Raw genomic sequence first — 19,788 nt, forward strand, 5'->3', positions numbered from 1 at the left:
ACTAAAATCTTTCCAGTGATGTAAGATGATCAGGCATCATTCTGACACAGTCTTTGCTGTGTACACAGAGAGCAAATTTCTGCCACCAGGAGGTAGTAGAGATTTTTGAGTTTTTATGCCACTTTTTGTGAACTATCTGCTACCGTGAAACAAATGTTTCTAGGAAATGTTTGAGAGTATGGGCTCAGAGGAATAACTACCTCCCTTTGCTACTTGGAAATAAAACTGACAAGTGCCCTGAAAGCCCCTTTCTTGCTAGCTTTAGTTAGAATAAAGATACAGAGCTGAAGGCTTGCATTTTTATACATCCTGGGGGCAAATGTTAATTACCCCTCCATTTCTTAGTGCCTCAAGTGGATCAGAGCATGGACTTATTCATACAAATCGCTTTGTAGCATGGGGACTCTTAAAAGCTACGCTGCTGTCTGGACTGCAGGGGCACAGTAAGAAAAGATGTGCATAAGCCATTTCTTCCGGCACTGCTTGTGGAATGGGTGTGTTCATCCTGGTGGCGTCTCCTCTACCTCATTCCTGCTGCAACCTCAGACTGTGGGTGAGCACTTAGGGCTGGGCTTAATCTGTTCCACTTCTGGAAGTGAAAACCACAGCCTGGTTTGGGATCAAGAAGGCATTTATTCTAGCTCAGCTTGCCACTGTTTTGGTGTCTGCATGGACACATCTTGCTTGACAGCCTTCTCCTTTTTCAAAATTCTGTTTCTTATGTTCTTTCCTTTCCTGCTCATTCCCATTTCTCTTCGTTGTTCTTCAACTTTCCTTTTGTTATGTTTTCTGGCAGCTTTCTCCTCCATCTTTAATACCGTCCTTGTGTCTTAGTTTCAGAAAGAATTGATTGTTTCTTGTTCTGCCTCTCTTCAATGAAATCAACTGGCATTAAAAATGCTGCCTAGCTCATTGCCAAATCAAACCCTTTTAATATCTGGTGATGCTCTGAAATACTTTGGAACTGGACTTCAAAATTTGTTCCAAGCTGGAATCTGCCCAGTTTTCAAACAGAAGGGAAAAACTCCTAAAGCCAAGATGCCTGTTTCAGACATCTTTACACTAAGTGGTTTCATAGTGTCAATGAGTCCTTTTTGACCTTGTTGTCGGTGGAAAGACTTGTCCATCCTTCATCCCTGGACCGTGTGAGGCGGAGTGCACAGGAACTGGCTATGCACCAGTGACGTTCATGGGTACCACAACTGGGAAAACTTTAATTGCTACTTGTGTTCTTTTCCCCATCTACAGGTTCAGTTTCTTCAGAGAATCATAGAATGGTTTGAGTTGGAAGGGACCTTAAAGATCATCCAGTTCCAACCCCCCTCCCATGGGTAGGGATGCCTCTCAGTGGATCAGGTTGCTCAAAGCCTCATTCAACCTGGTCTTGAATGCCTCCAGGGATGGGGCAGCCATGACTTCTATGGGCAGCTTGTGCCAGTGACTCACCGCCTTCACAGGAAAACATTTCTTCCTAAGATCTCATCTCAATCTCCCCTCTTTTTAAAACCGTTCCCCCTCTTTCTATCCCTGCATTCCGTGACGAGCAGCCCCTCCCCAGCTTTCCTGGAGTCCCCTTTAAGTACTGGAAGGCTTCCATAAGGTCTCCCTGGAGCCTTCTCTTCTCTAGGCTGAGCAACTCGAACACTCTCAGCCTGTCAAAATTCCTCAAAGCCCGTGCTTGATGTCCTTTAGGATCTCAGGCAGTTACTTCAACTCTAAGCATTTTACCCCTCTTGCCTCGTGTCTTCCCACAAATCCATTGGGCTGATTGTCCAATGAGGGACCTGTTGGCTCTTCAGGGTATGTAGGAAAAGGCTTTTCACCCAGAGGCTTGGTGGAGCACTGGAACAGCTGCAGTCACAGCCCCAAGTCTGACAATATTACAGAAACATTTGGACAATGCCCTTCGACACATGGTATGAATGTTGGGGTTGTCCTGTGCATAGACAAGAGTTGGACTCGATGCTCCTTGTGGGTCCCTTCCAACTCAGGACATTCTATGATTTTATGAAATAAGGAACTGAAAAGGAGGAAACAATGCCTTTTGGCATGGGGATAGAACAAGGGCCAATGTGGTTAGAAAACAGGCAGGGAAAGAAAAGTCTCCTTCTTCAGGCTCTACTTGCTGTTTCATGAAAGCATCATCCAGTGGGATTTGGAAGGCAGCTGCGAAATATACCCAGATTCTTGTTCCTTTCTATTGGAGGCTGTCTGGGAAAGCTGTGAACAGCAAAATAGGCACTGGGACTGTCTGTCTGCAGAATCAGCAAGATGGTCAGAAGAAATGTACATTGTTCTCTCACTTGAGAGGTTATTTTTGCAAACATACGGCCTGGAGTTAAAGATGGTTTTTTTTTGAAAAACGGTGGCTAAATTCTGTGGCCATTAATGCTATAAGTCTCTTTCTTTCTCTAGAGAAATAGGCCCATTTGTAGTCTGGGGAAAATTCAACCTGTACAACAACCTCCAGGTTAAATTGATGCTTTTAAAGCTCTTTTCTGGATCAGCCCTTGGATTTTAGTCTCAGAGCAGTAAATATACAAATCTTTCTGCAAAATCACTTGAGCATACTTACGCAGCTAGAGACTTTGATGGTCCTCTTAACTTGAAAGGATGAAACAAATAAGTCTCCATGTGCCCCTAATACTGTAAGTGTCCTTTTCTTAGTAATAAATCGTAGTCCATACATCTTACTCAGCTAGGCTGCCTCTGCACTCCTCTAACCATAACTTGCAAAATGCCTAATTGCAGAAAAAGCAATCTGCTTGATTTTTTTTTGTAAAAGAAAAATTGCCAGCATAGTGAGAATTCAGAAACAATACGAAGCTGCAACTCATTATAAGCCTTCAAAGCGACAGAGGGTAGTAGCACTGTGTATCTATCGCATAGAGTGATGTTGGAAGGGAACCACAGTCAGGAGCAATTTCACGAGTGCCTTTGTTTATCTTATTGTCTAGTCATGTTGAAACATGCACACCGTGTCCTGGAAAGCCCAGGGATAAAAGGAAGAAAGGAGATGAAAAATTAAGCCAGAACTAAGGTGTTTGGAAAGATATTTAAGCTTAGAGTTGTTTCTGGGCACATTAGTTCAACCTTCAAAAGAATCAGTCATTTCTTTCCCTCTATGCAAAGTAACACTTTTAAGTCCCGAAATTTGACTTTGAAGATGAGATCAATGCTGGTAATGTTCTCACAACACCAACTCCCACTGGAGGTGAAATTGGGAGGGGAGGGGGACTTGTGGTTTATTCAGAGATTCCACACAACACACCAGGCATGTGATTTTTGCATCAACTGCGCTTCCCTAACTAGGACAGAGGATTATAATTTTGCTGAAGGGGGTTAGAGTGTTACCAGCACCTACTGACCCAGCACCTCAGAAAGCCAACTAATACACGGTCTGGCTCTTAGCCACTTCTGTCCCATGGTCTCTGAAATACTGGAGGAGTGTGGGCTGCTTAGAACACTCCACAGATCAGAAGTAAAAAGAAAATGTCTGTTGTCAGTTGGTGTAAATTTGCTGTGCAGGAGCCTATGCTTCTTTTGGACAAACAAAGAAATCGATGCATTGAAAAACATTAAGAATCACTAATCTCGTTTCATAGCCAGCCTCAAAGGGGATGAAGAAGCTGTGAAATGAGCTATGCCTTGAATTCCTGATTTATAGGTAGTTGATTTATCACTGATTTGTAACCGCCCTTAGTATTACCAAGCAGCAAGGCAGGAGACAAGAAATCAAGATCAAACGAGAATTTAATATCTTAAGTGCATTTGTTATATCTGCATTCATACACAGGAAAACGTTGATCTTCACAGCACCGTACAAACACTAACCGGCTAATGACTCCCAAGCAAAGCCACAGCAACGGCTATTTTTAAATCATCCATTATTTGTTTGTGCTCATCAAAAGCTGGTTTGTGCCATCAGCTTATTTAGCCAAGCACAGAAGGGAGAAGAATGACTGTGAACAGAGGAGGAAGCAAGAGATATGAAATGGCTTGACCGGGTTTCCCATGCACCAGTTACTGGAAATGGCTGGATGGAAAAAGAGTAGGAGAAGATAAGGTGTGAAAGAGAGATAAAACAATGAAAATGCTGGAAAAAATGATTACAAGATAGAAATATATATTGGAAGAAAAAAGGCTATGTATTACAATATCAGTCTAGCAAAGAAGCGTAGTGGGAACAGTCAAGTAGCAGGAACAGTCAAGTAATTCAAAGCCTGATTGTTGGCAATGAGTTACAAAGCCAAATGGTGAATTTCTCACCATTTTTAAAGTGCAGGCAAAGATTTAGAGGACATCCTAGGGGCAGATCTTAGTTAGCGTAGGTGTGCGGCCCGCCAGGGTGGCAGAGGGCAGATATCCCTTCTCCTCTGAACTTTCCAGGAGGCAGCCTAGCTACTATGGATCTGTGCCTCTGAACAACACACAGGCAACCACGGCTCCCCTGGTGGGACATGGACAGCACCCAGTGTGGTGACCTTCCCCACTGAGCCCTCTGAGGCAAAATGCGGCCCCTATCCTGTCTCTGAGATCTGTGGGCAGCCCCTGGGAGAATAGGTCTGAGGAGCTGGACCTGCAGCTAGGTACCTGGACATAGAATCATAGAATCATTAAGGTTGGAAAAGACCTCTAAGATCATCAAGTCCAACCATCAGCACAACACCATCGTGCCTACTAGACCATGTCCACATATCTTTTTAAGACCCCCAGGGATGGTGACTCCACCACTTACCTGGGCTGCTTGTTCCAATCTAAATCTCCTCACTGACATCAGTGAGGGTCTGGAGAACAAGTCTTATGAGGAGCAGCTGAGGGAACTGGGATTGTTTAGTCTGGAGAAAAGAAGGCTGAGAGGATACTATATCACTCTCTGTAGCTCCCTCAAAGGAGGTTGTGGTGAGTTTAGGTGTTGGTCTCTACTCCTAAGTTACAAGTAATAGGACAAGAGGAAATGGCCTCAAATTGTGCCAGGGGAGGTTTAGATTGGATATTAGGAAAAATGTCTTTACTGAGGGAGTGGTGAAGCATTGAAACAGGCAGCTCAGGGCAGTGGTGGAGTCTCCATCCCTGGAGATGTTCACAAAATTGTAGACGTGGCACTTTGGGACATGGTTTATAGGCACTGTGGTGTTATCATAGAAGTCATAGGATCATTAGGTTGGAAAAGACCTTTGAGATCATCAACTCCAACCATACCTGTCCACTACTAAATCATGTCCCCAAGCACCTCATCTACCTACCTTTAAAACACCTCCAGGGATGGGGACTCCACCACCTCTCTGGGCAGCCTCTGCCAGTGCCTGAGAACCCTTTCTGTGAGGGAATTTTTCCTAATGTCTGATCTAAACTTCCCCTGACACAGCTTAAGGCCATTCCCTCTTGTCCTATCACCTGTCACTTGAGTGAAGAGACCTGGGGTCGGAATGGACCTTAAAGCTGGTCCAGTTCCAACTCCCCTGCCAGAGAGAACTTTCACTGGGTCAGGTTGCTTAAAGCCTCATCCAACCTGGCCTTCAACACCTCCAGGGATGGGGCCGCCACCACTTCTCTGGCCCATGGGTTTTGACCTTTTCATGCAATCCTCTGTGATATAATCCATGGTAGTGCTGTTATCTTCCACAGCCTCAGGGCATCGTTAGCTATTGGTCTGCCATCTTCCCAAAACCGAGGACTTGAGAAGACACCACAATTAAGAGCTGCTTTGGCTTGTGATGCTTAGAGACAACTAACATCCTAAGGAGTCTTTAAAGCTAGAGGAGCTGACAGTTCCCCTGGATGATCTTAACCTCATGAGGTTCAACAAGGCCAAGTGTAAGGTACTGCACCAGGGTCGGGGCAATCCCCATTTTCAATACATGATAGGAGATAATGTGATTGAGAGCAGCCCTGCAGAGAAGGACTTGGGGGTGCTGGTCAATGAGAGGCTCGATATGAGCCATCAATGTATGCTCACAGCCCAGAAGACCAACGGTGTCCTGGGCTGCATCAAAAGAAGGGTGGCCAGCAGGATGAGGGAAGTGATTCTGCCCCTGTATTCCTTTCTTTTGAGACATCATCTGGAGTCCTGTGTCCAGTTGTGGAATCCTCAATGTAAGAAGGAGATGGAGCTGTTGGAAAACATCCAGAGGAGGCTACAAAGATGATCGGAGGGCTGGAGCACCTCCCGTATGAGGACAGGCTGAGAGAGTTGGGCTTGTTCAGCCTGGAGAAGAGAAGGCACTAGGGAGATCTTAGAGCAACCTTCCAGTACCTGAAGGGGCTACAGGAAAGCTGGAGAGGGGCTGTTTGCAGAGGCTTTTGGTGGTAGGATGAGGGGGAACTGGTATGAACTGGAGAGGGGCGGATCTAGACTGGACATTAAGAAGAATTTCTTCACCATGAGAGTGGTGAGACACTGGCCCAGGCTGCCCAGGGAAGCTGTGGCTGCCCCATCTCTGGAGGTGTTCAAGGCCAGGTTGGATGTGGCCTTGGGCAGCTGATCCAGCGGGATGTCCCAGGGGGATTGGATCTACATGATCTTTCAGGTCCCTTCCAACTCAAACTATTCTCTGATTCTATGATCTCAGCAGTCTTTTCCAACCTTACTGCTCCTTTGATTCCTGCCCCGGCCGTGTCCCGCCAGAGCCGTCCCGCCGTCCCCGTGCTCCTCTGCCTTTAAATAAGGACCGAAGGGCCGTTTCTCCCCCCCTTTCCCGGGGCTGAGCGCTGCGCAGCCCGTCCTGCACCAAGCGGCGGAGTCAGAGCGAGCGCCCGGCGGCTCCGCAGGCTGCGGCGGCTCTGCCTCCTTCCTCCTCCTCCTCCTTTTCCTCCTCCTCCTCCTCCTCCTGCTTCCAGCCCGGCTCAGCGTCCCGGCTGGCCGCCCCGTGCGCGGCTCCCACCCTCTATGGATGGGAAAGCAGCACCCAACGGCGTGGCCACCATCGAGGACAGGATCTTGCGCATCACTGGCTACTATGGATATTACCCGGGTTACTCCAGCCAGAAAAGTAAGGAGCCCCTCATGCCTTTCCTATCCCTTGGAATGCCTGGGGGGGTTGTGTGTGCGAGGAGGGAGGGTGGTGGCAGAGCCTTGAGGATGCCTCTCCCCCCTCCTCCACGTGCCCTCTCTCTCCCCCCCAAATGCCCCCTCTCCCCCCCCAAATGCCCCCTCTCCCCCCCCAAATGCCCCCTCTCCCCCCCCCAAATGCCCCCTCTCCCCCCAAGTGCCCCCTCTCCCCCCTAACTGCCCCCTCTCCCCTAAATGCCCTCTCTCCTCCCCCTCAAATGCTCTCCCTCCCCCCAAATGCTCTCCCTCCCCCCCCAAATGCTCTCCCTCCCCCCCCAAATGCTCTCCCTCCCCCCCCAAATGCTCTCCCTCCCCCCCCAAATGCTCTCCCTTCCTCCCCCCAAATGCTCCCCCTTCCTCCCCCCAAATGCTCTCCCTTCCTCCCCCCAAATGCTCTCCCTTCCTCCCCCCAAATGCTCTCCCTTCCTCCCCCCAAATGCTCTCTCCCTTCCTCCCCCCAAATGCCCTCTCCCTCCCTCCCCTCCCAATGCCCTCTCCCTCCCTCCCCTCCCAATGCCCTCTCCCTCCCCTCCCAATGCCCTCTCCCCCCCCAATGCCCTCTCCATCCTTCGGGCAGGGCGTAGGGATGGATGCTCGCTGCTGGCCCCGTGGTGACCGGCTCGGCCGTGGCTGGAGAAAGCGTCCCGAGGGCTGCAATCACCTCTCTCTGTCCTGAAGTTTAATGATGTCTTCCCACCCCTCCTCGCTCACTTCCCTGAGGAGGGGATTTTTGCTCACCGGGTGCCCAGGAAAGTTTCAGTCCCGGTGGATCCCCATCCGGAGCGGCCGTTCCAGGCTGAAGCTCCCGGATTCTTCATTTTCCTCCAAAAAAACCTAATTAGATGTTTCCAGAAAAGTGGGAAATGAACGAGGGTTTTTCCTTTTTGCCTTTTTAAATGCGAGACACTTGTGCTGTGGAGGTTTGGTGTCGGTTTGGGGTTATTTTGCTTGGGTTTGTGTTTGTTTGGGGTTTTTTTTTGCCCTTGTATGAAATGAAAGTAGTTGCTCCTTGCAGAAATTCACTGTTTTCTTTTGCTTTTGGAGTTTTTAATTAGGAGCAGGGGGTTTCTATCAGCTGGGAGAGCCTTAGCGGGCTCCTCTGGAATTGTGGCTGTCCCAGAGCTGTTTAACGGGAAAGTTAGGATAATGAATGGAATGATTCATTTTTAACACCCAGGAAATGGATGCATTAGGATTTTACTAATAGTTGCTTTGCAGTTTACAAAAGCTACGGAGTGTCACAGCTTAAAAAACAAAACTAGGGGGAGAGAGAAAGGCGAAAAAAGCCCCAAAAACTTAGGGGAGGTGAGTACTAAGGAGCAGGCTTGCTTTTGCGTGTTTAAATTCCCCTTGGAATCAAAGGGGTTGAACTGCTTTCCAGACAGACAGCGTAGTGCTTTCCAGCTCTAATACAACAATAAACAAAAGCACAATTAATAAACTGCTAATATATCAGATAAACGTGTCTGTGGGGTTTTTTTTACGACAGAGGAAAGCCATGCAGTGAAACCATTAAAAAAAGGTAATTTCTCTGTGTAATGTTCAGCTAAAAAAAGCAACCGGTCAATCCCAGTGGTTTTATTCTGGTGGTTTTGGTAGCATCCTAACAGCGTGGAAGGGCTTATGGTCATTTGGTGAGGTCAGTTGGTTTGTTTGTAGTCAGTGGAGTTGGGAAGCAGCTGGGAACAATCTAGAGGAATGGATGCAGGACAGTCCAAGGACTATTTAGGTCTGAGCCAGGTGAGACCTGTGTCCCAAATTCTGCAGTGACTCCAGAGGATCTCTACAGTGTGATGTACCAGAGAAGGATCAGGATGATGGCTTAATACTTTGTCGCAAGTTTGCTTCAGTGGCAGAATGCAATTTTTCCACTCTGCAGCAACACTCCCACTCTCTGTCAAAATGCAGAGACCTGGATTCAGTGTTGGCGATGCAAGTGGCTCTGCACAGGGTGCATCAGGGAGAGGGCTGCCCGGACAAAGAAAAGCTTGCTTAGTTCAGGGCCAGGTTCTGCAGGTGCTACAAACTGCATCTGCTCAAAATTAGATAAAGCACGCCAGGAAAGGCCAGGGCTTTCAGAAGTGCTGACTCCTGGGATTTTAGTGCAAATCTCCTAATCTTTTGTACCTTTTGACTGGGTGCCGAGGCAAAATGACTGATGAGTATCTCAGGTTTTGCCGTTTAAAGAAAATAAGCAAAATTTGTGGTCATCGTGCTTAAAGAGAAAAACTGGAAGTGCCTAACCGAGAGGTATCCCAATACTTAAATGCTTTCAGGTAAATAAAACCACATGCCCTTTGTAAGCTATGAATGATTTTTAAAGTTTTGGAACTACCATTATAATTTTTGGACTGCTTGCAGTTGGTGAATGACTACCTTATCCTTGTGGCTGGGTGGTTTGGGTTTATAAAGTGCTTTAATGTGTTAGCATTTTCAGCAAGCTGTTCTGCCCTTATCTGGGGAAAATACACGCATCCTTCAGGTGTCTTGAACGCACAGCTTCTTGGCACTGGGGCAGTGAGAGTTACTCTTAGAGGTCCCAGCTTGGAGTTCTTACTCTGTTTCCATGTCTAGGCTGAAGTTATCACCTTCAGGTGATGTTACTTCAAAGTGGTGTTGACTGACAGTTTTTGTAGCTAATTGTTCAGTACAGCTGCAGCATTATCAAAATGTAAATATTGAAGGTGGGAACAACTTATTATTATTGTACTTGATAGTCTTTTTTGGTGAGGGCATGATTTTGTCACTGCTACCCAAATAGAGTTTTAGTGCAGCTGAACAATGCTGGTTCATCTCGTGTCTAGCCAGAGAGCTGGCCACACACCAGATGGGAATGTGGTTTGAAGGATCACAGCCTGCTTATGGTCACCACCTTCCTTGAGGCTCCTCTTTGTCCCCAGCCTGCTGTGCCTAGCTAGGAACGAGGAGATCTCCCTTGATGTGGAAAGGGGAAGGCAGGGGTGGGTGGCTGCTGTTCTGCTCACTCTTGGCATGCCCTGGAAAATGACAAAAAAAGCCCCGTGCTGGTGATTTACATCCCTCCCTTAGTGGATTGGCATGTATTCCATGGTTTAACAGGAGATCACACCTAGATTTCTATGTGTGAAGGCTGAAGACTGGTCACAAATCATCATAAAATCTAATGTTAGAGGATGGTGGTATTCAAGATCTGTTATTACAAAGAACTGCAGTGTCTTCTAGAGACTTTTGCTTCATCTTCTATATTTGTGTGTACTAACCTACTTCAGACTTGGGAGTGCATATGGTGATTCTTTTGTTAATTTTAAGTCAGGCACTTGTATAATTTTATTTATCCTTAAAAAAAAAAGCTGTTAGAGAAGGAAAATATCTTCTTTATTTCTCTGTAAGTCATCTGGTTAAGCAGAAGCCTGTATTTCAGTCTAGTATTTGCATCCATGTATATTGCAAAAAAGCCCCATATCCTGCATAATAAGACACAGGAATCAGAGCAAGATATGATGTGGCGTTCCCTCAACCTGTTCCTGGAATGAAATGGGCTCTTCCTGATCCCGTTGATCCTGTAGCTTTGGGTGCATGGCTTGATCCCTCTATTCCTGCATTTAAAATGTACAGAGTGGGTTTCTGGCTTCTATGGGGAAGCAGAGGAACTGCGTCTCTCTTCCAGTAAACTTCTTCGAAGTTATTCTGTAGTTCCCAGAGCACGGAATTGGGCTAGAACAGAGGCTCCAGCCTTTGACCTCGGGCTGCAGGAGTTACTTTGGGACATGGTTCAGTAGGCACAGTGGTGTTGGGCTGATGGTTGGACTTGGTGGTCTTAGAGGTCTTTGCAACCTTAATGATTATATGATGCTCCCATGTTCCTGGCCCCTTTGGCTTCATGTTTCAATGCTTGTGTTTTCTTTTGATTCGATCCAGCTTTTCCATGTGCACAAACAGTGGCAAACTCTGTTTTCCCTCCTGAGCTTTGCCATAACTTCTTATTACCTCTGACATTTTTGCTGGTAACACAGTCATGTTTAGTGTCTTCAGTTTTAAGAGTATGTAAGGGTTTTCTTTTCAGGCTTTTTTTCTATTTCTTTTGACTCTTTCCAGCTGCCACCCTATCTGCCTTTTATCTCAGTACTGAAAGCTGTTTTACTTTCATAGTACAAAGTTCCTCTCCTTCAAGTCTGTCCTAACACCTTTTCTATACCTTCCACTGAATTAAAACAGCTCCAGCCCAAGTTTCTCATTTCTGATTTTCATCAGCTTCACCAAGTTCACCTCCAAGTTGAGCAGTTTCTGCCTACGTGATGTCTTTTTGCTGGAGCTCTTTTTGCCATCCACAAAGGTTTATGTCTTTTCCTGGTGCTGATCTGCATTTCTGTAATGCTGTTTTCTCAAACCTGGATGAGCACAGGGACTGCAGTGGCTGTGCTTGTTCTCCTCGCGGTTCGCATGGGCCATCATCTTCTCTTCCTCATCATGCTGGCAGAGCTTCTCTTAATATGTACAGCTTATTTCTGCCCCTTGGCAGCTTTCATTCAGGTCTGGAGGGTTTCAGTCCCACCGCATCAGGCCATGAATGACAGCTTTCAGCAGGCATTTGCTGGACTTTTAAAGGTTTGTATGTTGTCCCACTCTGCTTTGAGCTCCCTTACTCCTCTCCTTTGAATGTGCCTTGAAATCCTGAGGTGGTGTAGGCTCCTAGAAGCAGAGATGTCTCATGTGCTTCCCTAGAAACAGAAAAAAACATGTTCTTACTTCCCTGAGACAGCTCAAGCAAGGTTTGATGTTTCAATTTGGTAAGTTAAGCCTCAAGTCAGCAATGAACTTAAGTCTGAACTTGCACTAAGCCACTGGGCTTTGACAATGTGTTTAAAGTTAAGTTCATGCTTAATTGCTTTGCTTAATAAGACTGGGATTACAGGCACGCTAAACCGGCATCGCTAGCTTGGCAGTTCGGCTCTCCTGCTCTCTGAGCAGAGTAAAAGGCTGTGGAGGGGAAATCTAACTTGGAAACATTGGGGAGAATTTTCTTCTGGTGATTACAGCAGCTGTGCCAGCAGCTCTGCTGCAGTACGAATCACATGGCAAACCCAGATTGTCTCCGTGCTTACTTAACACCATGCTCTCCTGGTGCCTTGTCACTTCCAGCGAGAGGAATAAAGTTGCAGTCTGTTTACTGGAGGCACCCAGTTTGCATCGCCCTCTGTTACTCTGTGCAGTGCACGCACAGTGGGAGGCACTTGAAAAGGAGCAGTTGAGGAAGGGTCGTGTGTCATTTTTGGTGGGTGTCTTGTGTAATTTTTGGTAAGCGAGGCTGGTTTCATTGAGCTGCGTTTGAGTGGGTCTGAGAGGGAGGCAGTGGTGTCTGGACTGAAGAAGTCTCAGGGCTGTGTTGCTTGTACCAGTTGTGGCAGCTGCTCCTGTTCCACTTGATAGCGTTTGGGTTGCAAGGACTCCAGATGCAGGCCTGGGCTACAATAAGGTTATTTCAAAGCCTTCCCTTCCTTGCTAGACAGGGATTTCCCAAAGGAGAATAATTCATAAAATCACAGAATGGGTTGGGTTGGAAGGGACCTTGAAGATCATCCGGTTCCAACCCCCTTGCCATGGGCAGGGACACCTCCCACCGGATCAGGTTTCTCAAAGCCCCATCCAACCTGGCCTTGAACACCTCCAGGGATGGGGCAGCCATGACTTCCCTGGGCAACCACTGCCAGAGCCTCATCACCCTCAAAGGAAAACATTTCTCCCTAAGATCTCATCTCAGTCTGCCCCCTATCAGCTGAAAACCATTCCCCCTCATCCTGTCCCTGCACTCCCTGATAAAGAGCCCCTTCCCAGCTTCCCTGTAGCTCCTTTAAGTACTGGAAGGTTCCTCTAAAGTCTTTGCTATAAAATAGCAAACTTTTAAAACCTCTAATAAAAGGAGAAACACAAGCATCGCAAGCATAAAAGTTTTCTCAGAACCATCCATCCCTTTGGAATGATTTTTACCTGGTTCAGCCAAAATGATTCAGATACGCAGCTGCCTGCCTGAGTAAATGGGGAAGACAACACAAGAGAAAGAACACTAGAAGGACAGGCTGCCCATGGCCCCATCCAACCTGGCCTTGAACACCTCCAGGGATGGGGCAGCCATGATTTCTCTGGGCAACCTGTGCACTGTCTCATCACCTTCATGGTAAACTTTTTTCCCCAATATCTAGTCTAAATCTTCTGTCTTTCAACTTAAAAGCATTCCTCATTGTCCTATCCCTCAACTTCTTTGTAAAGAGCTCCTTCCCAGCTTTCCTTTAGGCCCCTCTAAGTACAGAGGGTGCTCCTTTTAGGGAGGGTGTGCTGCACTGGGGGTTGGATTGCAGACTGTAGATTTAACAGTCTCTTCCCCCCACCAGCTCTGGGAGCCCACCTGGATGTCTTGGCATAGGATTTAGTCTTGTAGTTGCTTACTCTTCACAGCCTTGTCTCTCTGTCTGGGCAGGAAAACAAAATAAATGTATGGCTACGTATCAGCACTGGCAGCAATAACTTAGGAATTAATTTCTTTCAGCAAAAAAGATTTTATGAATACTCCTTTGCCCACTAATTTTGGCAAGACTGGGTGTGTACTATTGAATGGAGTAGGGCCAGGCTTTGTGCAGGTTTCTGTTTGTGCGGGAAGGGCAGTTACGACAACCTTGTGCTTGTGGCTGGAGTGTGGGACCTCCCCTTCGCTTGGGGACTCAAAGCGGTTTGGAGGGTGAGGTGTCTCACTAGCTGGCAGGAGAGGGAACTGGTTCAGTCCTTGGTCTTTGTGATGGACTGATTCTGTCTCTTTGGGTCAATTATCTGGGCAGCTGAGCCATGAAACTGCAGTACCTGACTACTGCAGTACAACTCTCTACAACAATCTGAAAGGACGTTGTAGGGAGGTGGGTGTTGGTCTCTTCTCCCAAGTAACAAGTGATAGGATGAGAGGAAGTGGCCTCAAATAGCAGCAGGCAAGGTTTAGATTGGATATTAGGAAAAGTTTCTTTGCTGCCAGAGTGGTGAAGCGCTGGAGCAGGCTGCTGAGGGCAGTGGTGGGGTCCCCATCCCTGGAGGTGTTCAACGACCATCGTGTTGGGCTGATGGTTGGACTTGATTATCTTAGAGGTCTTTTCTAGTCTAAATGGTTCTGTAATTCTGTGCTGTGACATATGGGTGTAGTCCTGAACAAGTGAGGGCAGCAGGGATGAATTTAAACCAGCAAGGACATGAAGGATGATGGTGAGCCTACCCTTGCAAGAAGGGACTGACAGAGCTTGGCTTGCATAGGCTAGCCAAGATGGGAACATGGCTGCTGCTCCAAATACATCTTGGGAGATGAACAGGGAAATCTGTAGGCAAGAAGAGTTATTTAAACTGAAACAGCATGTTGGCATGCAGACAAATGGGGATGAACAAGCCATGAATAAATTAAGGCTGGAAATTAGCAGAAGGCTGAAATTAATGGGCAAATAGTCTCTCCCAGTCTTATATATCCAAATAAGAATTATTACCCAAGCTTTAAAGATGCCCCGTAAAGACGTTTGCCAAGATTTTGAGAATAACGACTTCTATCTGGCAAGGGAAATAGAGACGGTAAGGTGGCGGGGAAGGATGTTAATTTGTCAGAGATTGCACAGCATAAGCCATAATGTTTGATGGAGCAAACTCTTCCCCCACTGGTGACTGCCCAGCAGGTCCTGTGCTGAATCTGGCCTGGTGCTAAGGTTGGTAGAGATGCTTTCAGTAACTTGGTAGCTTCCTACATGTGCTCTCTGCCTGCTTTTCAATTCCTCTGCCTTCTCATGCTCATTCACTCCAGCTTTTCTCACAGCAAGGCTTGCTTGCTGCCTGGCCCTCTGGGCAATGGCTGGGCCGTGCCTTGTGCTCCCTGGTGGCTCTCCGTAAGCCTGCTGCTTTGCCTCACCTGCCCCGATTCACCCGAAGTGGCTTTAAGCTCACTCGACTTGACATCATCGTGGCAGCACGGAGCTACATGCTTCCTTCCTTTCTTCTTTTTCCTAAAAGACTTGCTGCTGCATATAGCTCATTGAGAAGTGGCCTGGGTATGCCGGGAGCTTGTGATGCTCCTCTAGAGTACTCAGGAGAGATCCCTCATTTTGACTGTCCTTCTAGTGTTCTTTCCAAAGGGATGGATGGTTCTGAGAGAACTTTTATGCTTGCGATGCTTGCGTTTCTTCTTTTATTAGTCGTTTGCTATTTTATAGCAAAGACTTTAGAGGAGCCTTCCAGTACTTAAAGGAGCTACAGGGAAGCTGGGAAGGGGCTCTTTATCAGGGAGTGCAGGGACAGGATGAGGGGGGATGGTTTTCAGCTGATAGAGGGCAGATTGAGATGAGATCTTAGGGAGAAATGTTTTCCTTTGAGGGTGATGAGGCTCTGGCACAGGTTGCCCTGGGAAGTCATGGCTGTCCCATCCCTGGAGGTGTTCAAGGCCAGGTTGGATGGGGCTTTGAGCAGCCTGATCCAGTGGGAGGTGTCCCTGCCCATGGCAGGGGAGTGGGACTGGATAAGATTTAAGGTCCCTTCCAACCCAAACCATTCTATGATTCTGTGATATCTTCTGTACACTTGGGAAGCGATGGGCTCGTGCTCAGCTGCCTGCATGGGAATTCACCCATGAAAATGAATTTGCGGCTTGGTGTTTGTTGGACAACTGATGACAGATATTTTTTTCCACGCAAAACTGCTGGTGGATGATCGCAATAATGAATAATGAAAATGCCTGCAAAAAAAAAAAGGTCACTGTTTCTTTGTGGCAAATGTGCAAATAGGGTCGAGAAGAAAGTGAACTGCTTAACTGACTGGTTAAATTATTCACCACAAGTAAACGAACCAGCTCTACTTAGTGAGACTGAAAATCTTTTTTCTTGCAGTAAGGTGAAGTGGGACTTCCTGGTGGCCCTGTACGTTTGATCTGGCCCTCTGCAGAATGGCAGATTTCACTGCGCAAAGGTGGAATCTGTAATGCTTTGTCTGGCTAATACCCAGGGTATGGCGTACACCGCAATGGCAGAGCTGCAAGTGGGACCATTCCAGGCACTTTGAGTGAATTTATTCAAAGGCATGAAGTATGTGTTCGCGTTACGGGCTCTCGGTGTATCTGCCACACCAAGATGACCTTTCCGTTACTGCTTTAAAACCGTATTGATTCTTCCTAGACTTCACCTGCTAATACTGGTGATAGGATGGACTCGCCCTTTCCTGCATTCAGCCAGCCTGGATCAAGGGTATCAGAGTGAGGGAGTGAGAAAGGTGTCTCTGCTGTCCTTTCGCAGAAGTAAGGAAAGAGAATCTGATTTCCTCCTGTTTTCATTTCCTTATGAGCTAAGGCAAGGAAACAGGATACAGGCCTAGGGTGGAAGATGATGTTTCATGCTGTATCTGGTGCTGTTCATAGAGCTGTTCATTGTCTGAAAGCCATCTAATTCGTTTTATCTGATGCAAGAACTGAACTGTGTTCAATTTTAGGCCCCTCACTACAAGAAAGACATTGAGGTGCTGGAGTGCATCCAGAGAAGAGCAACAAAGCTGGTGGAGGGGCTGGAATGCAAGTCTTATGAGGAGTAGCTGAGGGACCTGGGGCTGTTTAGTTTGGAGGAGAGGAGGCTGAGGGGAGACCTTATTGCTCTCTACAACTGCCTGCAGGGAGGTTGTTATGAGGTGGATTCTGGTCTCTTCTTCCAAGTAACAAGTGAGAGGATGACAAAAAATGCCCTCAAGTTGCACCAAGGAGATTTAGATTGGATATTATGAGAAATTTCTTTACTGCAAGAGTGGCGAAACATTGGAACAGGCTGCCCAGGTCAGTGGTGGAGACACCATCCCTGGAGGTATTCAAAGAACTTGTCCCAAAGTGCCACAACTACAAGGTTTGTTAGGCACAGCTGTGTTGGGCTGATGGTTGCACTGGTCTTAGAGGTCCTTTTCAACCTTAACGATTCTATGATTCTATAAGAAGAGCTCCTATATCTGTTTTTGAGTCTTATTTAAGATTCCACCTACATTTTTGGCAGGGAGACAAGCGCCAGCATGGCAGTTCACGTGTCAATACGGCTCCACCAAACCAATTCTACCAAATCCACTACTAGATCACTTACAGACCTGATAGTGATCTCACTATCCAGAGTGAAAAAGAAATCGTAGCTTGATGCCAACCTGGCAACTCTTCCAGCTTTATTTCTTCCCGTTTTATGCTTGTGTTATGACTGGGAAGTGGCAGTTTATGGCACCAAAGCTGTATTGCTTGAGCGGTTGCCTGCTGAAGTAATGTACAGTACAGCTACCTCTCTTCCGACAGAGGCTGTCTTTTGGGGGACATTTTTGATGAGGGTTAACACACAACTTTATTATTAATGGGATAGTTGTAGGATGCTGTGTACTTCGCTAAAAAATAGTTTCCTACTGGGGACTGATTTTTCACATGATTCATAAAACCACAACTGTGCAGGTCCATTTCAGCTAATCACATACAGGAGTGTCGGAGGATAATACTGAAATCATGTGCTGCTATGCCTGCGGAAGATAAGTGTGAAACAAGGCTGGAGCACATGTTCTCTGTCGGAGAGCTCCAAGACAGAAAAGCGATTGCATTAGTTTGCACAATGTGATTTTATATTTGGCAGCTTGAAAGTAAGGTGGCATAGTTGTTATAGTGCAGTCGATATAGTGCAGTTGATATGGCCCTTTTCTCTCATGTGTTTAAATCCTGGGACTTTTAAATCCTTTCTTATACAAAAGCTTGCCATGTGGAGTTTTCAGCCTTGGAATTGTGTGGGTGCAGATCGGGGTTTTTCTCTGCAGTGCCAGAAATAACCTGTTGTGTGATACGTTACGGGGGGTAGGATTTGTAGCAGCTTATGTGCAAGTGGGATGCTTCGCGGTGCTCCACCAAAGGAAATTCTTCAATGCTAGCAGTGTGGATGGTAGGAAGGTGAACTCTTCTTTGTGTTTCTGTACCACGTTTTGGGCTTCTACTTGAGGAGGATTGCTTCTACATATGAGAAAGCACTTAGTTCTCAGTGCTCAGTGAAGCTGCTAACACAAAGAGCAGGTGGAAGATAATTGAACTTAGCGTATACTGGGAAGATGGAAAGAAGAACAATCTGATGAAGGTTCCTAGTTTTCTATAAGTTCTTGTTTCTTTCCAGGATGGGATGGCATGGGGAAAAAAAAAAAATGTGTAATTATATAAGAAGAAAACTTTAAGCATTTTGAGATCATTTCTTCTGAGAAAAAAAATCAGACTGGTGAAGTGACTGGAATATCGCTAAAGAGGTGCCACTTTTCACATGCATTGTAAAAAGAACCTCAGAGAAAGGAACAAAAGAAATTTTTGTGCAAAACATAGTTGAGCTGTTGTTGGTGTACTGAACCATATGTGTCCTATTGAGGTGACTCATCCAGTACAAGGCCTGCCTTCTGTCGCTCTTCTTGGGGGACCCTTTGGCGATGAGCATGGATTTATCTGTGGGTGTGTGCCACAAAGCTTGATGCTTGCAGGGAGCGTTGGAGCGACTCCAGTGCGCCGTGAAGTGCACAACTGTCATCTGACCTGGTGTCTTCATGGAGGTGTGGGTCCAGGAATCGGCTTTCTGAAGGCCATCTGCTCTTCTTTGCAGACCTTGCTGGTTGTTCATAGGGTCGGCTGATAAGGCTGAGGCTGTAACTCACCTGTAGATACGCTGCGGCAGGCAAAAGCTTAACTGGGTTTTCCAGTGCATCCTGCTTGTTTCCACACACTTGGTGCTTGAAAGGAGGTTAATTAGATCAAATTAGGGCAACTTTATTTCTAGCTAGGGTCTGTGTGGTGCCTTTGTGCGTGTCTGCTTTGAAGTGAATTCGGAGCGGCTGTTTTGAGCATCGTTGTGAAGACAGTCATCCTCGGCTATGGGCTTTGAGAAGTCACCTAGAAAAAAAGTTGTCTGCATGTGGGCAAACTCTAGAGAACTTGTTTAAACGCAGGTATTCACACTGCACAGATGCAGCAGTGGCTCTCCTACGAGGCAAAGTTTCTATGGCTAACACCTGGAAATAGCAGTTGGGTGAGTGTGCGCTTGTGCTTTAGCCATAGTGCTCTCAGATTTGTGTGCGTCACTTCTAGTGGTTCTTCTTTTTGATGATGCAAAACTGAGAGGAGTGGCTGGTACATGGGAAGGATGTCCTGCTATTCAGCAAGACCTGGATAGGCTAGGAAGTTGGTCAGAGAGGAACCTAATGAAGTTCAACAAAGGCAAGTGTAGGGTTCTGCACCTCTGGAGGAATAACCCCCTGCAGCAGTACAGGTGAGGAGCTGCCAAGCTGGAAAGCAGCTTTGTGGAGGAGGACATAGGAGCTCTGGTGGACAAGGTGACCATGAGCCAGTGATGTGCCTTTGTGCCAGGAAGGCCAGTGGTGTCTTGGGGTGCATCAAGAAGAGTGTGACCAGCAGGGCAAGGGAGGTTCTTCTCCCTTTCTACTCTGCCTTAGTGAGGCCCCACCTGGAGTCCTGTGTCCAGTTCTGGGCTCCCCAGCTCTAGAAAGACAAGGAGCTGCTGGAGAGAGGCCATGGAGATGATGAGGGTACAAGAGCATCTCTCTTATAAGGAAAGGCTGAGAGACCTGTGTCTATTTAGCCTGGGGAGGAAAAGACTGAGGTGGGGATATCTCATCAATGCTTATGAATATCTGAAGGGCAGATGTCAAGATGATGGGGCCAGGCTTTTTTTCAGTGGTGCCCAGTGATAGCACAAGGGTCAACG

General features: G+C 46.9%; 1 protein-coding gene across 2 annotated transcripts in view; it reads left to right on the forward strand.

Annotated features, from left to right (window-relative positions):
* Positions 1 to 6,675: 6,675 nt before the first annotated feature.
* The window catches only part of SLC35F4 (solute carrier family 35 member F4), a 135,032-nt gene continuing 121,919 nt past the window's right edge, over positions 6,676 to 19,788 (forward strand). Inside the window, exon 1 of one of the 2 annotated variants that reach the window (XM_054066758.1) lies at positions 6,676 to 6,992. In XM_054066758.1, coding sequence (XP_053922733.1) covers positions 6,890 to 6,992 — 103 coding nt within the window. In that variant the 5' untranslated portion in view covers positions 6,676 to 6,889. The remainder of the gene's footprint in view (positions 6,993 to 19,788) is intronic. The other variant, XM_054066760.1, reaches the window with a different exon arrangement.

Source organism: Cuculus canorus, chromosome 5 (genome assembly GCF_017976375.1).
Source record: "Cuculus canorus isolate bCucCan1 chromosome 5, bCucCan1.pri, whole genome shotgun sequence".
In the NCBI taxonomy this organism is placed as follows: domain Eukaryota; kingdom Metazoa; phylum Chordata; class Aves; order Cuculiformes; family Cuculidae; genus Cuculus; species Cuculus canorus.